The 26,227-nt window shown below is 53.3% G+C and overlaps 1 protein-coding gene across 4 annotated transcripts; it reads right to left on the bottom strand.

Annotated features, from left to right (window-relative positions):
• Positions 1 to 2,297: 2,297 nt before the first annotated feature.
• Positions 2,298 to 23,483, bottom strand: BMF (Bcl2 modifying factor). Of its 4 annotated transcripts, XR_004485443.2 has the most exons (6): positions 23,328 to 23,483; positions 22,818 to 22,945; positions 20,351 to 20,647; positions 18,656 to 18,816; positions 16,055 to 16,277; positions 6,218 to 6,308 (listed from the first exon to the last, which is right to left on the bottom strand). XR_004485443.2 is itself a non-coding variant. In XM_012534526.3 (5 exons), the coding sequence occupies exons 3-5, from the start codon at positions 20,640 to 20,642 to the stop codon at positions 6,207 to 6,209; spliced, it is 555 nt and encodes a 184-aa protein (XP_012389980.1). In that variant the 5' UTR covers positions 20,643 to 20,647; positions 22,818 to 22,945; positions 23,328 to 23,483; the 3' UTR covers positions 2,298 to 6,206. The 4 variants fall into 4 exon arrangements, 3 of the variants coding, with proteins under 3 accessions (XP_012389980.1, XP_049561705.1, XP_033291718.1); XM_012534526.3 differs by lacking the exon at positions 16,055 to 16,277 and having other exon boundaries at positions 2,298 to 6,308; XM_049705748.1 differs by lacking the exons at positions 16,055 to 16,277; positions 22,818 to 22,945 and having other exon boundaries at positions 2,298 to 6,308; positions 23,328 to 23,455.
• Between the last annotated feature and the right edge of the window lie 2,744 nt (positions 23,484 to 26,227).

The raw sequence follows: 26,227 nt of genomic DNA, 5'->3' as shown, positions 1-26,227 counted from the left end.
CTCTCTCTCTCTCTCTCTCTCTCTCTCTCTCTCTCTCTCTCCTCCCACCACTGCATCCCCACCCCCCCAGCACCGGTCTCACTGAGCTTATATAGTGTAAATTGATTGGGTGCTCCAGGAATCTCCACCTTAATACTAGCCTCTCAGCATGCTGCCACCTTGGGCTGCCACTTCTGAATTCCTGACCCACAGAAACTGTGAGATAATAAATGTCGGTGGTTTTAAGCGGCTACATTTTGGGATAATTTGTTATGCAGAATACAAATAAGGATACATGTTATGCAGAATACAATATAATGATACACATACAGAATACTCAGACAAGGGGGTAGCTGGAGAGGCAGGCTACGGAATGTGGAATGGATCCAGTAGGGCAAGTTTTCCAGTGGGAAGGGATGGGAGGGAGTCTGTCTTTTAGAAAGGTCCCCTGGCAGCAGAGAAGGCACTGTGGGTAGGACAAGGCTGGCAAAGGGACTAGGTAGGGGCTCTGCAGTTGTCCAGGGAAAGAAACAATGTGGCAGAGATAGACAGAAGATAGGTGCAAGGCATATTTCTGGATAAGAATGGTCAGAGCTGGGACTTCCCTGGCAGTCCAGTGGTTAGGACCCTGCGCTTCCATTGCAAGGGGCACGGGTTCGATCCCTGGTCAGGGAACTAAGATCCCGCAAGCCACGTGGCACAGCCAAAAAAAAAAAAAAAGAGAGAGAAAGAATGGCCAGAGCTTATTGATCAGCTGCCTCCAAATAATAATAATAAAAGTAATATTATTAATAACATTAAGAGCTAACATTTAGTTAAATACTAACATGTAACAAACACTATGCTAAGCCCTTTACACATATTCACACATTTAATGCTTACAACAACCTTATGAGGTGGGTACTAGCATCATCTCATTTTACACATGAGGAAACCGAGGCACAGAGAGACTGTGTGACCCGCCCTGTGCCGCTCAGCTGGCAAACAGCAGCGCCTGGGTTCAAACTTGGGCAGCTGTGCCTTTAACTCCTCACTGGACCTCCTCTGGAGGGATGAGAGAGAGAGAGAGAGAGAGAGAGAGAGAGAAGGGAGGGGGTGAGGTCTCAGGTTTCTAGCTGGGCAACTGAGTGCAGCCTCACCCAAAGTAGGCACAGATGACTTGAAAGAAAGTCGTTACTATCAGAATCACCTAATTCCCTGCGAACCTCAGAGGAGCTGCTTCACAGGCTCAGCTACAGCCCTGCATGTGAAATGTAGAATAACATCCGGACGTGGCACCAGGCCCCACTTCTACCACACTCCAGTAAAAATAAACCTCTCTGTCCAAATATAGAGTGCTTAGAAGTGCCATGTTTTACAGGAGAAGAGGCAGTTATTTGGCATTAAAAACAGACAAGTTTTGGCTTCCCCGCAGATCTCGGCAAGAGCACTGCAATTTCCAAATGGAAACCAAGATGGATGGGGTAAGCCCCCCTCTGACTGACTCAGCTATTTAAAAAGCCCAAAGAGAAAACTGCATCCCTTTCCTGGGCCTCAGTTTTCTCATCCATAAAATGAAGAGGTCAGACAAAACAATTGACATCACTTCAAGCTCCCACTCTCTACAAGGCTAGGAACCAGAGTGGAAGGCTGGTCCTCAGAGAGCCGACAGCTTCCTAAGTATGGGGGCCCAGCATTGGCACAGAGAGCTGGCCCTCCAGTTCACAGCTTACTGCCGATAGGACCAGGAGTGGTTTTCCCCAAGGATTTTTAGAACTCTGTCAAGCACTTTAAATGACCCCTTTGAATCAGACAACATTGCTAGTCTGCAAAGAAAGACAAGCCAGGAAGTCCCCCTACAACTTGCCTACCTCATGAGATGCTACCTCGACAAAAGGAAAGTGAAGCCCAGCTTGACAGGGGTGGGGGGCTGTGCAGAGGGGCTGCCAGTTGCTCAGGGCTGGCCCTGGGCAGGTCCTTTGTACACACTCGCTTTAATCCTGCAAGGCAGGCACAGCTGTAATTTACACATGGAAGAATTGAAGGCTCAGAGAGGTTAAACAACTTGCCTATGATCATTCAGCTGGTGGACGCTGGAACCGGATCCAAATCCAGGTCTGGTTCCAAAGCCCATGTTTTTCCACTTCATGGGGCCTCTGCTGTGCCGCTTACTGTGTGGTCAGAATGGCTCTTCACAACCCCAAGAGGGGAAAGGAAGTCCTGACAAAAGCCCGGGGTCCCGGACGGTAACTCAGGAGGGCAGCTGAGAAGCAAGTTGGGAGTCTCTAATCCACCAACAGATCCCCTTGTATTTTTACCACACCTTGAAAAAGACAAGCTTTGCTTTAAATGGTTTTATTAAAAACTGTACCAATTGATGGGGGAAAAGATACACACACATATATGCATGTGAAGAACACAAAGCCAAATATTCTGTACAGGTTTAAAAACAATGAGTCCCCAACCCCTCTCTCTGTCCTTGTTTCTCTCCCAGAGGCAGAGTGCCTAGAACCCAGGACAGCTAACCTGGGAGGGACAAAATGCTACATTCTCACTGGGTCTCCCCCGACAGGCCCTGTGGACCCAGGGATGGGGCAGCCCACTGGGCAACGCTCACAGAGCAGGGAGAGGCACTGGCCTCCTGCGCACGGAGAGGGGCAGTGCGAACCGGAAGCCCGCAGGGCTCCGAACACCTTCCGCCCAAGAGGCTGGCGCATCTATGAAAGAGCGCGGCTTTCTCTGCAGTTCCCTCAAGGCTCGAAGTCCCCACCAGCCTTGAGGAGCCCACTGGCCCACACTGTCCCCAGGAGGCTTCACAGCCTGATGGGTTAAGGAGTCTGGCCGGGGTGGTCTGTCACCAAGGAGTCCCCACCTACACACAGAGGGACCCCGCAGGTTCCTCCGGCCTGGGCTGCAGCACTGATGTGCAGAAGCCTGCAGAGCTGAAGGGCCTGCTTCTGCGGGCTCTCACCTGCCCTAACCCCACCGCATCAGGTCCCTCAAACGAGACAAGCCAGCAAGCTCTCCACGTGCTCCTTGCTGACCAGGACAGTCACAGTGGCTCCCCAGCCCCTAGTGGAGGCCCTGGCTTGATCATCCCAAATCGCCCCCTCCCTGCCACGCCCAGGCCGGACCCATCCTTGGATGGGGCTGGGCCACTGGGGACAGAGAGACAAGTCAGCTGGGCCCCTCTGAGCGCTCGGAACGTGCCTGCCACATAGCTCCCGACACAGACCCCCTACCCTAGGGGCTCGTGGAGGGCACCGGGAGGTGGTCTTTTTCTGCCTCGGACTGAGGAAGAAAAGGCCACGGGGGTAGCTCTCCAGCAGCCCAGACTTTGAAGTGGCCAGAGAGGCCCGGCTGAGTCCTCCAACTCTCTGGGGGAGTCAGACGGGGGGCCTGAGGGGGTTCCCTCCCCAGTTCTGTATACCGGCTTCCAGAATCCCCTACTCTGGGCTTCTGAATCAGAAGGGCTGTTTTGACCCTGAATATCAGGCTTCCCCTCCTCCAGGGCATCCCTACCGGGGAGGGAGGTTTCCAGTCCCTCTCCCACCCCCACCCTCAGCAAACCACAAAAGCTCCACAAGTCTTCTGTTGGTTACAGGTCAGGAGCCAGGTCAGACTGTCCCTCCCTCTGAATCTGATTCTCCACTCCCTAACTAGAGACAGCCAAGCTCCTGGGGGACGGGGAGAGGGAGCCCAGGGGGAGGGACATGTGTCCTGAGGTTGGACTTGAGGAATGTTCAGACCAACTCACCAGGCAGAGGGGGAAGGGGCCAGTCTAGACCACTAGGCCAATTAAAAACAGCCAGCCAGGAGGAACCTCTCTTCCTCTTGGGGCTATTCTACCTCTTGGGTTCTGGGGGGAGGGGAAGGAGAGGCGTTGTACATCTTGCCCTGGCTTGCTTAGGATAGTGAGTTAGTTCCTGGCTTCACAGAAGATGGAGACAGTGCAGTCAGATGACCCTCCACCCGGCCCCAGGCGCGACGTTCAGCTGAGCTTCTCAAACTCTGGGCTCAGTTCTCAGGACAGGCCACAGGACATCCCCCCCAGGCCCGGCAAGGTCTCTGAAGCTGATGGCTTTGCCTCGGCACCAAGGCCTGGACCATTTATTTGCTCTCTCACTCAGCTCACGTGGAAAGTCTGCGGAGAGTAGATGAAAGTGGCTGGTAGAAATAATCCTGGTTTTCTTGTGTGTGCCACTCAGAGATACACCAGCAGCCTGCCCATCACAGCCTTGGTCCAGGAGAGGGAAAAACAACACATGTCCTATGCGCGTCAAAAAATGGTGTGGAGACACACAGGGAAGGCTGGATTTCACAATGGTCAGCGTGTCCCAGCGCCAGTCTTCATGCCTGTTCCCTGGGTTCCTTCTTGTAAGCAGGAACCTATCTTCTTAGCAGACAAACCATGGTACACGCCCTGAGAATACAATTCTGTCCAAGAATAGGTAATACCTCCAGAACATGCAAGCAGAACAAAACCAAGGCTTATGCAGTTTGAAGTCCCTCTCCGAGCCACTGTGAGCCCATAGGGCACCTTTGTGCAAATTAGGAAAGGCACCCCTTCCTGTAAGCAGACACAGCCCTACACTAGGGCATACAGCTTAGTGAGCAGAGCACAGGCTGGATTCTAGCTTCCATTACCTTCCTCTGCAGGTGGCCTTGTGCAGTGAACAACCTGCCTGACCGTACATGAGGAAGATCAATGTGTCCTTCGACGGTAACAAAGACCTCCTCGCTGCAGAATTAGAGGAGCTTGGGCTCGTTCAGATTTGAGAGTCTACTCAGGACTCCTCCAATTTCCTTGGGTAGCCCTGGGGTCTTCTCTGCCCAGGGAAGCCATCTTTTCCTTGGGCCTTGCTTCACCGTTAGCACCAATGTTAACTTTTCTCACATATGCAAAAATGATAATTTAATTTCTAGGTTAACAGATTCCCTGTGTCTTTTCAGATTCCCTGTGTCTGCTCTCAGAGCTGCCAGACTGGCTGCTTTAAATTCTCTCCATTAGTGCCACAGCAGGGAGAGAAGGGAAGAAGTTCAGAGGCATCTGTGATCCTGCTGAGTTCCAGAGCAGGCCTTTCTGGCCTGGCTGGAAGCTGAAGGAAGACAGGAAGTGTGTACCCAGCTTTGACAGTTCTGCACTCTAATCACTGTCTGTTACTCTAAAAGACACATTTCAGCTGACAAAGCCGCTGTGCTGGCTTCTTCCTGTATCCCACTAGGTGTGAGAAAGGAATGGGGATAAAAGGGAGGAGGTATGTGGTTTCCAAGGAAACCAAGGGGTCTGGGTTCCTCAAGGCTGACTCTTAGAGGTGGGATGGCCGCCTCGTTTCCCAGAGCCACCGCAATGCAATCCTGTCCCTTCCGGTGCTAGAGCGCTGCTATGGGGGGTGGGACGCTGTCTGTTGGCCGGGTCTTTCAAAACAAGAGCTGACTAAGGCACAAGCTGCTGGCTACAGCACACTGACTGGCTACTTGGCTCATCCATGGTTGACACCCAGACAGTCCCAGGCAGCCAGAGGGGGCAGTGGTTCTGCACCTCAGGACCAATCCTGGGGCTTCCGAGTAGGACCAAGTCAGACATGAGGCCTACCCAGAAGTTTGGTTCATTTTCGCGGCACATTTGAGGGGTCCATGGAGAAACCCAACCCTCCCTGAGGTCTGCTGGAGATGACAGGGGCTGGGCGAGAATCCCTGAGCCCTTGGGGTGGGCAGTGGCTGGGCCCAAGGAGAACCCAGACGCGGAGCTGGCTGACCGACCAAGTGAAGTTGCCACACGCAGCTGGAAAGGCCCCGTCTGAGGCCCTGGTGGGTTAAAGCAGTGTGACCCGTCGGATCTGGGCCCCATCCACAGTGGAAGGCTGATGGGTTTGGTGGAACCAGGAGTCTAATCCAGTCTCCTATTTCTTAAATAAGTTCCTGTGGGAAAACTACAGTCCACTCGCCGGAGCACATCACTACCTGGTTGTCTTCAACCACTGACGACCGAAGGATCTACTTGTCCGAGCCCTTGGGAGGTCCCACATCACAGACACACCAGCCTCTACTTCAACAGTGTTTGACAAAGGGCCCCATTCCTGGTCGAGGCCCTGAACTGGGAAAGAGGTCCCGTTTGGGTATGTCTTATGTACACAGAGAGAAATTTTTAAAATAAAAACACAAAACAACAACAACTTCACAAGACACAGTGTCAGTCCTCGCCGATGTCCTTCCGTGGTGCCCCATGTGAAGAGGGCAGCCCAGCCTCACCTGGGACCCGCCCCATTCCTGTTCTCGTCTCCATTCAAAGCGAGGTTGTGCAGAAAGAGGAGGATCTGCCACCACACGCGATTTCGGTTCTGCTGGTGCTGAAAGGAAAACAAAACAAAACAGCGTAACTCCTAAACGCAGCCTTAGATGACTCCTTATCATTTCCAATCAAAGTTCAGATCCACACGTCTTGGGGCGGCACTTTAATGCCATCAGGACAGCAAACTGGGGGAGTTGGGGGAGGGACGAGAGAAGTGGCGATGAGGGGGAGATAGTTGAGTTCTCCAAATACAATTGCAGTGTGAACATTAAAAAGAAAAGACCAGGCTCTTTATGCACGGTGCACAAGAGGATTAAACTTTTTCCCCTGCTTGCAGGATTTTCCAAAGTTTAGCCAAGTGCTGCTTTTAATCAGATTGGCTCCTGAGCCCCGCAAACCTCAGCTGCATGAACAACAAACTTTCTTCAGAAAGAAAGAGAAGAAGTGCCCCCCTCTCTCCCCCAGCTCCAAAGTAACACAGAAAACAAGGGGGAAAAGCGGGCGAGCCTCCATCTGCAAGTGATTTGACACTGTGAAGGTCAAAGGGTTAATCTTCCATTTAAACCACACTGCTGAGGCAGCAAAAATCTGATTTCATCCAGTGCAAACACGCACACACACAGACACACACACAGACACACACACACACTTGTGCGCCCGCCCTCTCTCCCTTCCCAGCATCTCCAGCTCCGTGCTGCCCTTTTTATAGCTGCTCTTGACAGTAAGCCATAAATAATCCCTCTTGGAGCGCTTTCCTACTGACTGGAGCCAATTAAACGTTAAGCAAGAACATACTTGAAAACAAAACAAAAACAAAGAATGCACACTACTCTCTGGAGGTTATCCCAGGTCCTACTGTCAGGCAGAGAAGCTGGGGGCAAAGGTCAGCGGTCAGTGGCTCACAGGATTGTGGCTGGTGCCCCGCCCACACAGGTACCATTTCCCAGGGGCCAGCAGAGGTCCGAAGGGCACTGAGGGGTGCTGGAAGAGGCGGTCTTTGTTCTCTCTTTATCTGCCAGGGCAGGAGGACTAGGCTGGGGCCCTCTCCACAGGGTTCTCAGTGGACAGGGGAATAAGAACCTAGTGTGCAAAAAAGGAACCAGCACAGAGGCTGGACTTGGATTGCCGCAGTGGCCCAGGCAGCAAGCACGCTTATGTGAAGTGTGTGTGTGTGTGTGTGTGTGTGTGTGTGTGTGCGCGTGTGTGTAGGGGATCTGGAGCCCCTGCTGCCTTTAACTACAGCCCAGGCCCCCACCAGGCAGCTCCTAGTCAGAGAAGAAGAGGCTAGAGCAAGTCAGTGGCAGAGCTGGAAATTGAGCCCAGGGCTCCTGGATTCCCAGAGCTTTGCAGGACATCTCGCCCTGGCCTCCCTGACCTGTCCCCAGGCAACTGTGCAGGAACCTCGCCGCCAGGTTCCCTGTCACCCTGCCTGAGGCCACAAAGAGAGGAGAGATGTCAACTGAGGGTGACCTCAGGGCCCTGTCAGGTATTCCCCCCATCCCATACCTGTAGCAATAGCATTCCTCTTTCCCCTGCAGAAGGGGAGACTGGAAAACAACCCAGAAAGTGGGAGGCACGGCTCCTGCTTGGAGGGGAAGGGAAATCGGGGTATGCCACAGCGGAGGCCTGGCAGACTGCGACTGGGGAGACGGATGGCTTCCTCATGTTTTGTAAACAAAGACAAGTAAAAAGAGGACACACACCCGGCTTAACAAAATCTGGTTAGGGTAAAGCAGCATGAAAATGGACTCAGCTGCAAACCTGAAGACTCAGGCCTCCCTGCAGCAGCTGGGCACAGCACCCCCTCCTTTTGCTTCCCCTCCCCAGCTGCTACCCAGGACAGGTGCAAAGGTCATAGGGTGGAATACGAGGAAAATCCAGGAAAAGACTGGTCTCTGGGGAGGCCGGTCTGCTGGAATTCCGAGGCTCCTCGGGTGCCTGTTTGAAAAGGCCAAGTAACAATAACAACCATGATCCTAACAGTAACTGTAAATTGAGCGTGTCAGGTTCTGTGTTTTACATCCTTGCTTCTCAAAATGTGGTCCACGGACCAGCAGCTTCAGCATCAGCTGGGAGCTTATTAGAAACGTAGACCTACTGAATCAGAATGCACATTTTTAACAAGATGCCCAGGTGACTTTAAGACACATTAGAGTATGAGAAGGACTGGTCTATACACCTTAAACCCCTTTGGTCCTCTCAACAACCCTATGACGCAGGTATGTATTATCATGCCCATTTTACAGATGGGATCATTCAAAGAGTTAGGTAACTTGGCCACATAGCTAGTAAGTGGCGGGGACTGGGCTAAATCCAGACCACCTGGCCCTAGGGCAATGTCCTTACCCATTACTACTATGCTCCAAGCGCCACCATACACCTTTCTTTATACCCAAGCAGACCCTCCAACCTCCCCTTCTCTAAATCGTCTCAAAACAGCTCAAGGGCCAAGGAAGGGAGATCACAACTCGATCATTTGGGGCCTGGACCAATCCCATCCCTGTATGCTTCAGTTTCTCCCCACATTCCCCTCATGGAGGCCACCTGCTGCCTGGGTAACTTCCTGGGCCCTGAGGTCTCTGGGGATGAGGCAAGGAAGCATCCTTACTCCAATCATTGTGGGTGCTGGGGACCTAGACGCAGTCGTGGGCCAGACAGTGCTGTCAGACTGGAAGGCTGAGGTCTTGCTGGGAGACACAGACAGGCCCAGGTGCACACAGGCCCAGCCTCAGGAAGGACCTAGGTTCTGTGCCTCTGCCTGGGATAGGCCTCTGGGCTCCTGAATCATCCAGGAAGGCACTCTGGGCAGTGGGTGGCTCCCCGGGCCAGGAATCAGAGGACCTGGTAGGCTGGGGTCTCCCACCAGCCTGACTCTCCTTATAGGTGAAGTGCAGGTGTGGTATTAGACCAGTGGTTCCCACACCCGACTGCATCACAGAATCTACTGAGGTGCTATTGTAAATACAGAGTCCCCAGGTCCCACCCAGACCAACTGGGGCAGAATCTTCAGGGAAGGGGCCCAGGAATTTGTGTATTGAACATGCTCCCTGAGTGACAGTTTTTAAAAATCAGAAGTAGCATGTATTGTCTATTTTAGTCATAAAAGTAATGTAGAAAAATTGGAAAATACAAGAAATTAGAGAGGAGAAAATAAAATCACTCATGATCCTATAGCCTAGAAGAAAACATTTCATGATTTGGTATTTTCTTTAGTCTCTTTCCCTCCCTCCCACCAAAGTAATGACTTGGCCAACCCGGAGGTAAATCCTGCCCAGGTGCTTCTGAGGCAGCCAGGCCACAGACAGGCATTTGGAAACCACTGAGGTGCTTTCCAACCCTAAGGTTTGGTGATTCGGAGTTTGTCATCCACAGTTACCTTGAGGACTGTAACTCAAAGCTCCAACAACTGAATCCGGTCATCCTGGCGGAGGGTCTGGGTGGGCCTGGAGAACAGGCTGCCTAGTACAGGGTCAAGCTGGCTGCCTTGGCAGCCGTGCGACCAGCAAGAACAGGGCCTGGGAAACCACCTCTGCCCCAGCGACCCTTTCTGTGAGCACAAGCAATGCCACACATACCCCAGTCAGCCTTCTCCTGCCACAGGGCAGCCCCCAGAAGGCCCTTTTTTGAAAGGAAACCAAATTGCCACATAGCAAGAGAACCAAAGAATGCCTTGATTTTTGAGGATCAACAATAAATAAAATATTTTTTTAAAAATTAAACAAAAGTGCCTGACTGGAAAGGAAAGAAAAAGGTCTTGAAGGGAGGCCAGGGAGAGAAACAGTTAAGAAGAAAGGAAATCAACATTCACCGAACAGGACGAGGTACACGAAGACACCGAAACACCAGAGCACATGGATCCTTCCAGGAGAGGGTGTGGGGGAGAAGGGGAGAAGGAAGGGGGAGCCAGGAACAGGTACGCTTGGCCTCTGACTCTCAGGCACCTGGCACAGTACCCAGTGCATAGACTGAGATCAGTGGGTACAAACCCCTGGCGCAAGGCTCAGCTCTCCCAGGCTGGCTTGGGACCCCTCAAAGTTTGGGAACCTGCAAAGAATGGGGGTTCCCAGAATGCATAGCCAGGGTAACCTCAGGGGTAGGAGACTGGGGTTCAGGAGATAGGAAGCTGATGGGAATTTAAGCTTACACCAGAGCTCTCAAATTCAGAGCCGAGACAGTAGGACCAAGACGTGGAAGGAAAGAATAGAGGTGAACGCCCCAAGGGAAGGGGCCCTAACATGGTGGATAAAAAATATTCTCTTCAGTTAGGAGAGCACAACCAGGCATGAGAGATCTAGGGTTCTTCCTTCAGTCCCACCTTCCTTCTGTGGTCAGGGGATGGAGGCAGTCAGTTGACAAGTGTCTGAGTCACTCCCCCTGTGCACAAGGCACTGTAACTGAACACCCGGATCATTCGTCCTGGATAACAGGGAACACGTAGGGCACATAGTAGGTATTCAACAAGCACGCTGGACTGACTATAGAAAAGTCAGCCTTGCAAGATAACCCACTTGTCTGAAGCCAGGAACAACTGATGTCTGGCCAGGTCTAAAGATGTACTTGATGTGATAGGATCAGCCTCTTGCCTAGAGAGGCCCAACTAGTAAAAGGCTTTTTTTTTTTTTTTTTTAAAGAGCTGGCTGTGGTGTCTGACAAGGTTGGATTACACAAATCAAACTCTGTTTCATCCCACATGGCCTCTGCCCTAAGCACAAAGAGTGTTCCCTGCCCTCCCCAGATAAGAATCTCCCTCTGTCTCTCCCCCTTCGGACCCAATTCACACCCTCTGGGGACTCTGTGTGTCACCAGTGTACCAGATGCTCCAGCAAGAGCTAATTCACCCCCAAAGAATTCGAGGAAGGAGCAAAGCTACACTGTAGCCCTGATTTAAAAGAAACTAACACACAAAATGCAAATTTACCAAACAGATAGCAATTTATATCGTCGCATACTTAAAATGCTTTCCTATTGTCTCTCTTGCTCCTCGCAAAGGTCTGGGACATAGGAAGGGCAGGTATTATTTTCAATCCCATTTTACAGATGGGGAAGCAAAGGTTCAGAAAAGTTACCCCAAGCAAGTTAGTTGGGAGAGGGTGATTCAAACCCCTGACTTCTGACTCCAGAGCTATGTTCTTTCACTAAAATATTACAGTGTGTTTATTCACATTATGAAAATGGTATTAACTGTTCAAAGAGAATCCCCACCTAACTGCTCCCCTAGTATGTTTAAAGAAATTGTTTCCAGGGCTTCCCTGGTGGTGCAGTGGTTGAGAGTCCACCTGCCGACGCAAGGGACACGGGTTCGTGCCCCGGTCCGGGAAGATCCCACATGCCGTGGAGCGGCTGGGCCCGTGAGCCATGGCCGCTGTGCCTGCGCATCCGGAGCCCGTGCTCCGCAACGGGAGAGGCCACAACAGTGAGAGGCCCGCGTACCGCAAAAAAAAAAAAGAAAAAAAAAGAAAGAAATTGTTTCCAGATCATTATTTAGTAAGGATACTGTGGACCAGAAAAAAAAATAAACCTTTCAGAGGCAGAGCTAACTGAAGATCAAACAGAAATGAAGCTAAAACTGGCCTGAAATGATAACTTCAGATCATTTTCTGAAACCATGCTCAGTTTCCTTAAAATGCAGTTGTATCTACCCTGCTTTACAGAGAGTTACACTCTCTGTAAAGTGCCGTTTTCCTACCTCACCTCTTCCCTTTCCCCCATCAACTCTAAACCCGCCACAGCGAGGCTGAAGGACAAAGCCTTGCTGTTGAGAACAGGAATACAGAGCTAAGGAAGACTTCAGCAAAATTCCACATAAAAGAAGTTGGGAAGATGTTTGTTTGATTCAGCAAACTTTTATCAGGTACCCAACTGAGCTAAGAGTTATGAGGCACAAAAACGAGCAAGCTGTAAGGCTTGTCCTCGATTATTTTACAGTCTGAAGGGGGGAAAAGCAAGAATGCAGATCTCAGTTTTACAGGAGGCAGAGCCAGCGCCGGGCAGCCAGTGGGAGCTCCATCAGATTCTCACCTTCCGGGCTGCATTTGCTGAGGAGCAGGGGTGCGTAATGGGGAGACCATTGTTTTAGGATCAATCAGATGTGCATGGCTCCCAGCTCAGCCACTTACCGTGTAACATGGGCATGTTATCCCACTTCTCTGAGCCCCAGCTTCCAATAAAATGGGGATAATGGGGTCTCGAAGTACAAGGTTGCTGTGATGATTAAATGAGAAAAGTATATGTAAAGCATCGAGGCGGTGGCTGCCCTAGGCAGCTCCCCACTCCCTGGTGAGGACAAGGGAAACCTGGGCCCGACTGCACTTTGCTGAGCAGTTCCCTCAACACCCTCAGCTCAAAGCACCCGCCCCAGGAGCGCTATCTTCTAGGCAGGCTCATGAAGTCCTGAGGAAATCCCTGACTTTGCACTGTGAGATGTGCCATGGCAGCCAGAGGCAGCCGGGCTCAGAATTCCAGGCTGCCAAGCTGGGCAAGGGATTCTGAGACCCACGGGGCAGTCCCTTGGGCCCCGTTGGCCCACTGTCCCAGACCGCTTTTGACCTAGACACCTGAGGAATGAGCAACGTGGCAACACAGAAAAGGAAAAATAATCCTCCTTGACAAGAGCTTCCTCAGCCCAGCCAGCAGCGCTAACAAAAGGTTGAAGCCACCAGCTGCCACCACAGAAACACCAATCACTTCTCCCAGGAAGAAAGGGCAGCCTGGGGCTGGCTGAGGCGAAGACAGGAGGGCTTCCTCTAACATAGGTGGAAGCCACCGGCTTCAGCCACTGGGGGTGCGGGGATAGGGTTGTGTTTGCCACCCATATCCCCAGAGCCATGGGCTGCACCTCCATGGCCTGGAGGTGGGAAGGACTGAGGCCCTTACCCAGCTTCCCCCAGGTGGGTCTGTCTCCCCAGTCTGAGAACAGTCCCATCAAACTAATGGGCAACTTCTTAAGAACTCAGGGGGGAAGAGGGGTATGTGTGCTCTGGTCAAAAGTGAGGAAAAGGGCTTCCCTGGTGGCGCAGTGGTTGAGGGTCCGCCTGCCGATGCAGGGGACACGGGTTCGAGCCCCGGTCCAGGAGGATCCCACATGCCGCGGAGCGGCTGGGCCCATGAGCCATGGCCGCTGAGCCTGCGCGACCGGAGCCCGTGCTCCACAACGGGAGAGGCCACAACAGCGAGAGGCCCGTGTACCGCAAAAAAAAAAAAAAAAAGTGAGGGAGAGAGGGGACTGAGGAGGGGGCTGGTCTGTTGTGGGTCTACAGGACGTTGGAGAAGGATCCCCCCACGGCTCCAACTCCCAACTTGGGGCCTTTGCAGCTGGCTGTTCTCGTCCCACCCAGGACCAGTCCCTGGACAGGACAAGCAAGCTGAGCACAGAAGGCCGGACCCTCCTCCTCACCGCGCACACCGGCTCTTCTTGCACTGGTCATGGAACATGCCCTCTTGGTTGCCAGACTTGGATTAAAAGGCAAACAAGATGTTTTTCTTTATCCCTCTTTTCTAGAACCTCCCCTAAAGTCCTCCCTCCCATCACCACCCCCTCCAAGAAAAAAAAAAAAAAAAACCAAAGCCAACCCCATCCCCATGGCTTGCCTTGGTGGGGAGGGAATGAACTGTCCGGAACTACAAGGCCCTTCTCCTGGAAGAGAGAGCAGTCAGGTGCAGGGTTGTGTGGAGAACTCAGCTCTACTCAGCCACGCTGATGACTCAGAAGCTAAATATAGTGAGCGATATAAACAGAGCCAGCCACAGAGCAAACACAGGGCCCCCAAGCCCTGGCCCTGGCTCTCACGCACAGCGCTCTCCACAGCCCCTCCCCAAGCCTCACTCTTCCCCAGGCAATGTCCCAGGGAGACCTTCCACTCCGGGGACAGAGGCTGGCTCCATAGGGACCCTTCTCACTCTAGGGAGAATCTCTGGGGCTCCTGCCCAGGGCTGTCCCATCTAGAGCCTGAACAACTTTATTAGCTATAGTCTGAGCTCCAGAAAACCACTCACCAACAAGGAGAGCATCCCAAAGGGTCAGGAAGTAGTTAGGAGCTCCCTGAACAAAGGATCCAGGCTGCTGGCGGAGAGGCCACTAGTTAATAAACCATGTAAACACCACCTTGGGTACAACTTCCAAAAGAACTCCCAAAGAACAAAATCCTAAGATCATCTTTTAACCCATTTTCAAGTGTTAAACTGTCCACACATTAATAGTTATACATATTATAATTTCCAAAGGGCTTTCACATCAACTCTACAAGATGAGTATGAGAAATCGAGGCTCGGAGAAGTTAAATGACTTGCCTGTGAACACAGAACTCATAAGTGACAGAGCTGGGATTTGAACACGAATTTGTCTCTAAGTCCAGGATCCTTTCTGTGATCTTGCAACTAAAGATGGTTTCAACTGAGTGGCTGAAATTTTTCTCAGATGTCATTTTCCAGAAAGTCTAATTATTATTCAGGGAATTTCCAAATCTGATTGTTCTGAATGGAGCCACTCCTGGTCCAAGTGAAAAAGCCACTTCCAACATGAAGAATTCCAATAATCCTGTAGCTTTACTCACACAACTGTCTACGGTAGTCACTTTTTCCTTTTTTCTTTTTTTTTTAGGATTCTTGGCTTCTTAACATTGCCCGGAAACATCCCACAACTTTCAAGATGGCGCCATTGGGACAGGAGACTCTCCTAAGGGGATGGGACACCAGCTTCTGTCCCCTCTTCGGCTCATTGTGGAGGAGACCACGGCAGGTGGAATGGAGAGAAGCTGGGACTCACCTTCTGGCCAGAGCATCCCTTGAGCTCAGGGAGGAAGCAAACCTGTACTGCCATCTTCCCTGTAGAAGCTGGGCAAACAAGAAACACCAGGGCCCTCTCACAGAGCCAAGGTCAAGGTAGGCCACCGTCAGCAGACCACCAGAGGTCACCTGCTACGGCTGGGCAGCTCACAGAAGATCAAGGAGGAGAATCTTTCACTCCTGACCCAGGCAGAGGAAGTTGGGGGTGTGTGACCAGGTTTGGAAAGGCTTTTACCTCCATTCACTCTGCTTCAAAGTCTCTTGCTGCTTTGGAGACCCAAAGCGCTGACAGCAAGCACCTCACCGGCACTGCTTCCAATTTCTGCTTCCAATTCCTTGCCCAGAGAAACCACCCTAAACAGGTGGCTGACCTGAACTTGGGTAGCCAGGCTAGAGCTCCATCCAGCAAGCTCCTTGAGAAACATGCTGGGAGGGCTAATGGCCCACAAAAACATGCACCATGTTGCCTCTAGAGTCATGCTGATGCACTCACTTTGCCATAAAGCCATCCTACAACACACTACCATTATCACACCCTTCCCTGTGCTCCACATCTCCCAGGGAGAAGGCTTCCTCTCATACAGAAAAAGAGTAACTGAGGTCCCTAACCAGGGACAAAAGGCAGGAGTTCACATTCCCTACAGGAGTCGGGAACCCACCGCCATGGTCTGGCCCTGGGACACCAATCCCAGACGTGAGGAGAGAGGAGATGGCCAGGCTCCTTCAACCTTCTTACTGCCTTTTGGGTTGTCTTTCTTGGTTATCTAAACTCAGCCCACAGTGATGGAGATTGACCACTATTCTCCTAGGAGAAATGTACAAGGCCAAGACCCACAAGTGAACAGCTTTGACGCTGATTTCTCTGGACGGGGTAGGTAGAAGGGAGCTCACGGAAGGCAGCTCTGCTCAGGGACCAGCTGGACAGGTGGGGTGGGAAATGCACTGTGAACTGACAAGAACAAATGTGGGGGACAATCAGGATTATAGAGAGAAAGAAGAAAACAAGCATTAAAGAATACCTACTGTGTGCCTGGAACTCTCGTAGGTATTTTCTCACTGAATCTTCACGATCAGATTCTCTGGCATTAGGTCTAATTTACAGAAGAGGAAACAGGCTCTGCCAGAGACTTCCCGGTGGCTAGTAGGTAGCAGAGCTGGCATTCAAACCTGGGCCTTCTGACTTTGTATCTGAAGCCTAGAGACTTAACCCTAAATTACTTCCATCCCAGTGCCTCAGTCTCCTTGTCTGCAAAGATGAGGGGAAGGAATAGGGAAAGAAGATGAAGGATAAGAATGTAAGAGTGACAACAGTATTGTGTAGATACGAAATATTTAGACATTAGTTTATATCGTAATCAAGTTCAGAAATGACTCATTTCTTAAAACTAGCTGCTAAAAGGTCCTACACGTGCCAGCTCTCCATCTGCCCATAGCCATTACCCCAGCCCTTCCCACAGGATGAGCTCCTAGGGAAGTGAGCAGGGACAGCAGGGAGGAGGGGGCTAAAAGCAAGAAGACTCCAGTGGACAAAAAGCCTGGCTCTTTGCAATGGAAAGTTTGGGGAAACCAGCTCTTGGCTAGAAAGGCCTCGTTGGCCAGCCTCCTGCCACTGCACGGTAGGAGTAGGTAGCTGGCAGGATGGTGAGGGGCCCAGGGAAGTCAGGAACCAGTAGGAGGTGAGGTGCAGAGCAGGGGAGACTCTCCTCCAGTTCTCCACTGCCTCTGCCCCTCCTCCTCCCCAGCTGGAAGGCTCTGGCTAAGAGGACAGCACCTTGTATGGAGTTGAACCAGGCCTTCAAAGAGACAGCCCTGGATGGGGGTCAATGATGGCAAGCAGCAAAGAACACGGTCAGACCTGGGATCAGGGCCAGTTTCTCCTGTGCGGAACTGAGTCAGGAAGAAAGGGCCCTGGGCTGAGTTCTGGTCCTGTGCCAGGGCTCAGCTGGGCAAGGGAGGCCTCCCAGCCTGCTCCCAAGCCCACAGGGGCTCACCCGTGGATGGCTGAACATTCTGGAAAAGAACTGTTGAGAGAGATCAGGGCTATTGGGAACGCAGAAAACTGCCTCCCAGATAGTTCTCCAGATGAGCCTGGGAGACCCACAGTCACCGTGTCCTCTATCAGCTGCAGCCCCGGGACCGGAAGCTGCGAGCTCAGGCCAACCACAGGCCTACACAACCAGGGCAGAGTGAATGGACAGGAAGAAGGCCAAGAGGCAGAAATCAAGAATCAAGAGTGCATCCACACATGGACTGAAGGGGAAACTCTAAGGCAAGTTTCCACAGAAAAATCAAAGGAGCGAATAGGGGCTAGAGCTTGGAGCCAGAGGAGGTGGCTAGGCTGCCTTATTATCTAAGCATAGGGCCACCCTCCCTTCCTGAGGGCCTGGGAGAGCCACCAGGACCAGGTATAGCCCCAAGTTTCCCTAAGAACCCCTTGGCAGGGGCACTCACCATATCTAACCCCAGATGGCCTGTTCTCAGGAAATCCAAAGTCAATTTCTCTTCCCCCTGGTGCTGGCCAAGTCAAACCTTCTATTACCAATAGCTGTCCTCTGGTCACCTGAAGTTCCCCATCTAACCTCAGGGTCTGCCCAATCATGGTGGATTATTTATTCTCTTGATTTCCTGATATACAGTCAGATATAGACTCACACATGCGCGCGCGCGCACACACACACATGCACACACAGCTGACTGGGCCACGGACACTGTCCCACAGGTAGCGAATGTGTTCACTTCCAGGTGGTGTGGCTTCGCTTCAGCAGTGGTTGTACTAGCAGGGATCCAGCCTCAGGCTCCTCTCCCCACCTTGGCAGCCATCCAGAAAGTCAGCCCAGAGAGGAAGGGTTAAGTGCCCGGGGGCGGCCCAGACAGCGGCTGCAGAGCAGGGCAGCCTCCAGCCCATGGCACGTAGGGCTCCTCCAGCACGAGCCCGCCAGCCGCCGCCTTTGTTGATGGGCTCTGCCACATGCTCCACTGACACGCGATGCTCCGCCCTGGCGGGGCTGGTGCCAGGCTGCCGGCCAAGCGCCCGGCCCGGCCGAGCGCCCGGCCGCTGGTCTGGAGAGACTCTGAGGTACACACTCCAGAGTCCCAGGCCCCGGTTCCCAGGCAGAGACAATGAGAAGCGGCCTCCCCAGCTGGAAAGTGTCAGGTTACAACCGGTTCCACCACTTTCCCCAACTCAGGCCCATCCCCGGCCTTGGTTACCCACTTTACACTGCACCGCAGCCAGGCACCCCCCGACTGTCCAGTCTTCCTCAGCACCCTGAAAATCTTCCCCTTAGGTCTGCAAGGAACCATCTCCCACCCCTGGCCTCAAGAAGAGAGAGTCTGTCAATCAAGGCTGCAGAAAGCTATCCCATCCCCTGGGAGGGATCATAGCATCTCCCTGGAGCCTGAGCTGAGAGTGGGCAGATAAACAACTTGTATCTCAGAGGTGAGGGCAAGAGTGCTCATCCAGTCAGGCCCATCCAGTCCACGAGAATCACAATAGCATTAGGCCAACACTCTGGGACCTTATCCTTGGGGCCTGGCAGAGACAGAGCTGCTGAGGCAGGCCCCAGCCCCAGCAGACGCACCCCCCCCACCCCCCCACCCCCACCAAAAGTCCCCCATGCCTACTTGCTGCATATGAAGCCGATGGAACTGGTCTGCAATGTGCTGAAGTTTTCGGGCAATCTGTACCTCTGCTCGATGTTGCCACTGCCCTTCAGCGGGCTGCTCACCAAGGGGCAAGCCTGCAGGGAAACCGGCAGGGAGGGGGAGCCGGTAGCCGGCATTGCCTGCAAAGACAGAGGGCCCACATCTCAGCATGCTTCACAGCTGCCCCATCCTCCCCATGCCTGCCACTCCTGGCCGAGACCTGGGGCCAAGGGTAGACCCTAGTGTGGGAAAGGAGAGGAACTTAGTCTGCCTTTAGCAGGGCACTCTGCCAGACGTGGACAGCCTGACTTGTTTGCCGCCCAAGAGTGTGAAAGCTGCTGTTGGAGAAGAGAAGGGAATGGTCCCAGCCTTGCCTTCAGTCCTCCATTCACCGGCAGTGCCACGGCAAAGGTAATAGGTGTGGGTGAGCTTGCCAACCTTCTGTCCTTATTTACCCAGCTACGCTTGACCACAGTTTATTATTTATTACCCTCATATAGTAGTAGCAGGCTGAAGCTCTTCTCTGGAAAAGCACTGGAGGCAGCTCTCCAGAGTTCCTGGGTTGAGCAAAGCAAGGGGACAGAGAACGAGAAAGGCAAAAAAGTATCTTCGCTTTTTAGTGCAGCAGAGGAAGGCTGGTCTCAGGCCCTGAAGCTCCGGGCAGTGGCACAAAAAAATACGGAGAGAGGACTCCTCTGAGCCACAGATTAGCCAAGTTCCTTTCTGGAGGCAGCCCCAGGCCAGACCTCTAGACCTGCGCTCCTCACTTACCAAGAGCTGCCACTAGGGGCGCCCGCCCACCTGCTCCCGTCTTTCCCTCTTCCCCGCCTGCCTTATCTATCTTCTCAGACTCCTGCCAGGACTACTTTGCCAGAATTGTCCTATAGGGCAGCTCCCCCTGGGAATAACTGCAGCGTCTCCTCAATCTGCTCCGTCAGACACAGCAAGATAGCCTCCAAACCTCGGCCCTCTCTCCAGAAGCTTTGTGCTAAATGAAGAAAACAGACTGAGTGTCTAACCCTGCCCTTTTGCCAGAGGAAGGCAGATTGCTCATAAAACCAACCACTGAAGCCCACAAATGAAGGGGTCTTGTCTGATTGAGCCTTGGAAACAGCCCCTTTGCTGGCATTGAGCCCAGGCAGGCCCAACCTCTTTCTCCAGTTCCCCTTCCAAGCACAGAAAGTCCCAAGTGACAGCTGGGGGCCACCTTCTGCCTTCAGGAACCTACCCTCCCAGAACAGGCTGGGTTTTTCCCTTCAGTGTTAACAGCGAGTCACAGATCCCCCAGCCTTCCCCACGCAGCGTTAGCCACTTTACAGAAGGTACATCACTATCACTACACAAAGGGCTGGGCCACACAACAGGCCACAGGATGTAAAGGCCGAGACCCAGGTACCCTTCTTCCAACCCAAGGAGACACCATGGACCCAAAGATCCTTCCAGAAAGGGACAAAAGAGCAGAAAGAATGGCAAGGCAATCTGCCCTGCTTGGGGCCTGAGGAGCACAGGTGAGGAGCAGTAACAAGCAGAGAAGCAGCAGGTGAGAGCTGAAGAATCGATAGCCCTTGCTGCTCAATTTGGGGAAGGAAATAGCAAAGCGCAGGTTTGGGGAGGGAAAGTCCCCTCTTTTCCCCCAATCTCTAAGGGAGGAGTCCTGAGGCTAAGAGCACTCACCATAAAAGAGTCGCTGGGGTTCCTCAGTCACCCCACAAGGCAGCATGACACCCTGGCTTGGGGAGGCTGGACTGAGAGTCTGGGTAGCCTTGTCTTCCTGGCTGGTGGGTCGAAGCCCAGGGCCACAGCAGTGCGTGAGAGGGAAGAGCTGCAGACGGCTGAGGGGGCAGTCCAGCTGGCTCTGGGCAAACAGGTCAGCAGAGAGCAAGCTCCCAGGCTGGGTCCCCGGCTCCCCATCCTCTGGCTGGAACACATCATCCTCCAGCTCCTCCACACACTGGGGTGGCTCCATCTCCCCTGTTAGGGTGCAATGCAGGCATCCGGGAGGCTGCCCCCACCCAGGCTATACCTGGAAGGACTCCCCTCCCCTTCCTTCTCTCCTGCTCCCCCTTCTTACGTGGAGAAGCGGGGTCAGGTACTGATGACAGACAACCCTAGAGCTAAAGCACTGCCAAGGGTGACACTGCCCCCTCATGTGGGCTGCCTCGCAGTTCTGAGACTCTCCACGCTTCTTCCCTGGGCCCACTCAGAACCACCTTCCCTCCCCTCGGCCTCTTCTTCTAACCCAGGCTGGTCACGGTCATGCAGTTTGACTGCTATCGACTCTGAGCCATAGAGGGGTATGATCAGCTGCTACAAGGTACCTGGAGAAATGTCAACAAGACTAGCCTCTATGAGTAGCTGTGGGAGGGCAGAGGGCGCTGTGACTGGCTGTACACACAGTGCTCACAACACACACGCACACTCACTCACCGGCCTGAGGAGTAACCACCAAACTCTCATCTCACTCTGAGCTGAGCTCCGGGCTCAGCAGCAAAAAACAAAAGCCAGCAGTCCTAGAGTGGCCAGGTTCCCTCCAAACCTGCTAAGCCCTACCCAAGACCCTAGTCTCCACCCCCTGCTTGCTCAACACAACAAACAGGCTGAACGATGTGGTAAGAGTGTGTCCTGGGAGAGAGAGCGGAGAAAAACCCAGGTTAGTCATTGCAGCTGCCTTCTCAGCAGAGTACAGCTGTCTGCCCACCACAGCTTAGCCTAGAGGGGAGGTCCAGCATCCAGCAAAGCGGCCAGCCTACCCCAGCTCAGTCTACTCACTAGTCTCCACAACTTCAAATCTTCCCCCACAGCCTACCACTCCTGTCAGCGCTGAACCTGAGATTCGTACAACCTGCCTCACAGAAGGAAGTGAAATTTAGCCCTCTGTCTGTGACCTCACTCGCCGCCTAAACTCCTCAGGTTGTTGACATGAGTTTCTTGCTGATAAAGAAGTTCCACTTGCTCCACCCGATGGCTCTTGGAAGTCTGAGCGTGGAGCCACGCAGCATCGTGAGCTCCCAAGCCAACCCCTTATACACACACCAGGAACCCCTTAGGGTCCCTGAGGCAGCCAGAAAAGCAACTACCTGAATGGTTAAGGATACAGAGAGACAGTGTTTGTCATTGCCAGAGTCAATTAGAGGTCCCCTGGGAATTCTGTCTCCCAGTCTCTCGCCTTTGAAGAACAAGCCAAATGGTCTGTGGGTTGGTAAAGTATTTAAGAAAGCTCAGTTAAATTCAGAAATCTTGGCTTTCTCAAATGCGAGCTCTCTCTGAAGTGCTTGCTTCAACCCTCCCTCCATCCCATCCTGTCCTTGAGCTATCTGTGGTCCCTATCCTGCCCTCTTCCCTGGACAGCGAGGAGATGCCCGCTTGGATGGCAAAACAGGCACACGGTATTCTTTGGACAGTGTTTCCCAAAGGGGAGTGAGAGAACTACACTTTATCAGTACCAGGAAACAAGGTTTCCCGCTGAAAGGGCCAAGTGCTGTCCTGCCAGTCACCTGGCAGGGGCTCCCCTCCTGCCCTTCCACCTCCTCTCTGCAAGTTGGCAATCCCAACCTAAGATGGGGCCCTCCAAAGCCAATCACAGTCAGGAGTCATTGTCTTGGGTTTTCCTTTGAAGCCTATCACCTCCCCCACCCGCTCCCAGCAAAGCCCCAAATTCCACCCTTGCCTGGACTGGACAGTGGGGGAGGTGCAGCCAGAGGGTGTGGCTCTGCAAGCCTGAGGGGGACCCTTCCCACTATCCACAGGAACTGCAGGTGGCTCTTCTGCAGGTGGGAGCCTCTGGACAGGTGCTGGACAAGGTCAAGTGTAAACTGAGATACAGTAAAGAGACCTTCTTCTCCCCTTCCCCTGAGCTGAAGAGGTGGTGGTGCAAACCGGCAGGAGAAGGGCACTTCCTAAGTGCACTACCAGGGAAGTCTTTATTCCTAGCAAAGGGATCTAAAGCCTGCTGGAGCCGTCCCAGCCCTTAAGGACTCTAACAGGGATGCTGAACTCAGAGTCCTTCTCCTAGGAGAAGCAGTAGCTAGACATTCTGAACCTCGACGAGGGCTAAAATCTGGGAACGCACACATACATACACACACACACACACACACACACACACACACACACTCACGCACTCACACAACACACAGCAGACCTGGGTGACTCCAGGAGAGAATCTCGGCCTCCGAGTCGTGATGCCAGGGCTCCGCGCCAGGGTCCAGCGTGATGAGCACTCGGGGGCTTGGCGCCCAAACTCAGTTGGGAAGGAGGGAAAAAGCCCGGCTGTTAAGGAGAGGAGCCTTCAGACTCCGTAGGGATGCAGGACGTCCCACAACTCCCTGCCCTACCCCAAAGTCAGATCCAGAGGCCGGGCCATTCTCGAGCGCCCAGGTCTGCTCAGCAGTGCACCGCAGGTTCCCCTGCCCACCTGGACCCAACTCCTTGGAGCCTCAAATGCTACTACCCCCACGTTCCTTCGTGGAGCAGCGCACTTAGATGTGGGTTTTGTACCCCGTTCCCATACCCCAGCGCCCCAGTCCATGGTCACTCTAGACGCCCGCAGCCCAACCCTTCCCGGGCCCCCACGCGCAGCGCGATCCTCTCCCCACTTCCCCAAGGAGGTGCGATCCAACACCGCCCGGCCCCCTGCCGCCCGGGCGCTCACCGGGCTGCGGCGGAAGGCGGGAGGCGGGAGGCGCAGGCAGGGGCGGCGGCGGCGGCAGGCGGGCTGGCGCGGGTGGAGGCCACTCTGCACCGCGCGGTATTGTTTCCAAAATACGCCCGCTCGGGGCATCCCGCAAACAGCTGATGAGGCCCCGCCTCTGGCGCGTCACACCGACGGCTGGCCAATGGCGAGTGGAACCCCAAGTCCCGGGCTGGGCGGCTGCCAGGGACGGTCACGAATGTACGAACCTTCCCTTGGAAACACTGCAAGGGGCCGAGCCAAATTCCGACCTCCTGCAGAAACGCAATTGGAGCGCCGTCGCCCACGCAGGTTCGGTTCCTAAAGCCGGCTCGGGAAGCACTCGAGAGCCCTTGAGTCCTCCCTATTAGGAGGGAGACAGAGGGCGCCAAAGTGACTTTTGTCTTCTCTTTCAAGGGGCCGAATAATTTTGGCGCGTCCAGAAAGGGAGTGGAAGAGGAGGAAGCGGGGAGTGGCAAAGCATCCTCCTGGCTGCTGGGCAGGTCAGAAGAAAGCTCCAGCCCCAAAGCTGTAGGAAGGTTGAGAACACGTGTGTCTGACATTGTTATCGAGTAACATTCAGATCAAACACATCCAAAGGGACCCTCATGTCCTCTTCTTGACTGGGCGTGGATAGTCAACATTAACATCTGGCCGAGGAGATGCAGGGGCTGCTTGGGCAGTTGACACGCGTCCTGTTCATGGCAGCACCCAGAGATGGTTCTGGGGCTGCAAGGAAAGCAACGTGTCCTGCAGACCGCAAACTATCGGCAAGGGAGTCTCTGGGCTATTTCATAAACATTTATTGAGCACCTACATTGTGCCAGCTACTGGGCTAGGTGCCAAAAACCTGGTGCCTGCCCTCAGAGAGCGTATAACCTACCTAGAGAAGTAGACCGGAAAATAATGGAAAGCAACATGAAATGTGTTAATGCCAGGGATAACGGCTGCTGGGAATGCAGAAAAATTCAGAATGCAGACTGGGGAAGGTTTCAGGGAGGTGGCTTTTGACTTGGACCTCGAAGGATGGGGCAAATTTTCAATCAGGAAAGCCAGATAAAATAGCCAAGACCTAGCTTGAGCAGGATAAAGAGCTGAACTGGAAAACTTGTCCAGGGAGCAAGGGCAGGCTTGAGGACAGGATCATTGGGTACACACCCGGATTGAGGAAGGGTGGGCATGGGCAGGGAGGTTCAGATCAGATTACAGAAGTGTCCCTGGAATGGCAGGCTGGGGAGTCTGCATTTTATTCCGGAGGCAAAGGGGAGACAGCAAAGATTTTATAGAAGATGTCTCACTTGACCAAGCCTGGACTTGAGGAAAGATAAACGAAGAGACCAGAAATCAGTGAGAGGGAGCAGTCCCTGCAACAGATTAGGTGATCAATGATGGGACCTGACCCAGGGGACAGTGGGGACTGGCAGTGCTCTGACCACCAAGATGCTCTTTCTGGGTTGTAAACTCAGACAGATTTAAGCTAAGTGGAGCTGGAACTCTTAGCTCAGTGGAGTCTGAAGTCTCCTTGTACCTTTTTCCTACCAATTCTTTCCCTAGCTCCCTCGAAGCGTACCTGAAAGAGAGTGGACAAGGCATGAGGGCTGTGGTTGCTAGAATAGGAAAAACTGTCCCCAAAAGGATGGAGAAGAGGGAAAAGGGAAAAGGGGGAAAGTCAAGCTTGGCCATCAGCCCAGTCCCCACAGAAGTTGACAGATGTCCAGAAAGAGGTGCCGGAGCAGCTTCCCTGGTGGCGCAGTGGTTGGGAGTCTGCCTGCCAATGCAGGGGACACAGGTTCATGCCCCGGTCCGGGAGGATCCCACGTGCCACGGAGCGGCTGGGCCGGTGGGCTGTGGCCGCTGGGCCTGTGCGTCCGGAGCCTGTGCTCCGCAGCGGGAGGGGCCGCAGCAGTGAGAGGCCCAAGTACCGCAAAAAAAAAAAAAAAAAAAAAAGGTGCCGGAGCCAAAAGGAGGTATGTTATTTTACCAGGAGGCTTGGCCAAGAAGGAGTGTCAGAGCTGGTCAGGGTGACCTAGCGCTCATGCCATATGTGGGCAGATGAGAAGACCAAGCCCAGCCTCCATGCAGGGCACTGGGGAGCCCTCACCATGTTTGCCACACACACACCTCCTTCCGTGCATCCTACTCTTCTTAGTGGCTCTCCTCCTGGGCCAGTATCTCAGGCAGGCCAGTTGGGCCTCTGGGCATTACTTAGGGTCAGGAATAGAACTGAAGGACAAACCAGCTCTGAGTCTGTCCTCTGGGGCAGCACAGGCTCCAGGGGGCAGGGGTCATCTTGATTCTCCCGACCCACCTGCGCTGCAAAAGCTCTGTCTGCTTCACCATAGCCCTGCAAGGTGGAATTGGGTTCACGAGGCAAGGAAGCTGATAGAGAAACGTTTTAACCTGGGATCCATGTATTTGCCGGACTCACCAGGGTCTCCTCAGCTTTAGGGTCTGTGAACCCCTGAAACTGGCTAAATGGTGTTTGTGGGTTCACACAGATATTTTTGTGTGGGGGGGTGGCTCTGTGGCTTACAAAAGTTTCCCAAAGGAGTCTGTGACTCTATAAAAGGTTTAAATACACCACTGTAGGGGAATGAGGCTGGGGAGCAGAGGGGATCATCTTAGTGGGTCTGGGCAGGTTGCAAGATAGCAGGGTCACACCCTCTAGTGACATTTCTTCTCCGTCCTCTCTCCCAGGCCTTCCCAGCCTGCTCCCTCGGGTTCCTTCTGAAGGACACCCCGTGGCTCGGCCTCCTGTGCTCTCAGCCTCTAAGGTCAAGCAGCAGGGGCCCAGCCTTCTGAGCCGGAGGGACCAGAAAACACTGTCAGGGATAAAGGGGTCAGGGAGGTCAGAAGCCTCACTCCCCACTTCTCATCACCGT

This window comes from Orcinus orca, chromosome 2 (genome assembly GCF_937001465.1).
Source record: "Orcinus orca chromosome 2, mOrcOrc1.1, whole genome shotgun sequence".
In the NCBI taxonomy this organism is placed as follows: Eukaryota; Metazoa; Chordata; class Mammalia; order Artiodactyla; family Delphinidae; genus Orcinus; species Orcinus orca.
The sequence above is the reverse complement of the archived record's forward strand: the minus strand, read 5'-3'. Positions and strand labels throughout refer to the sequence as shown.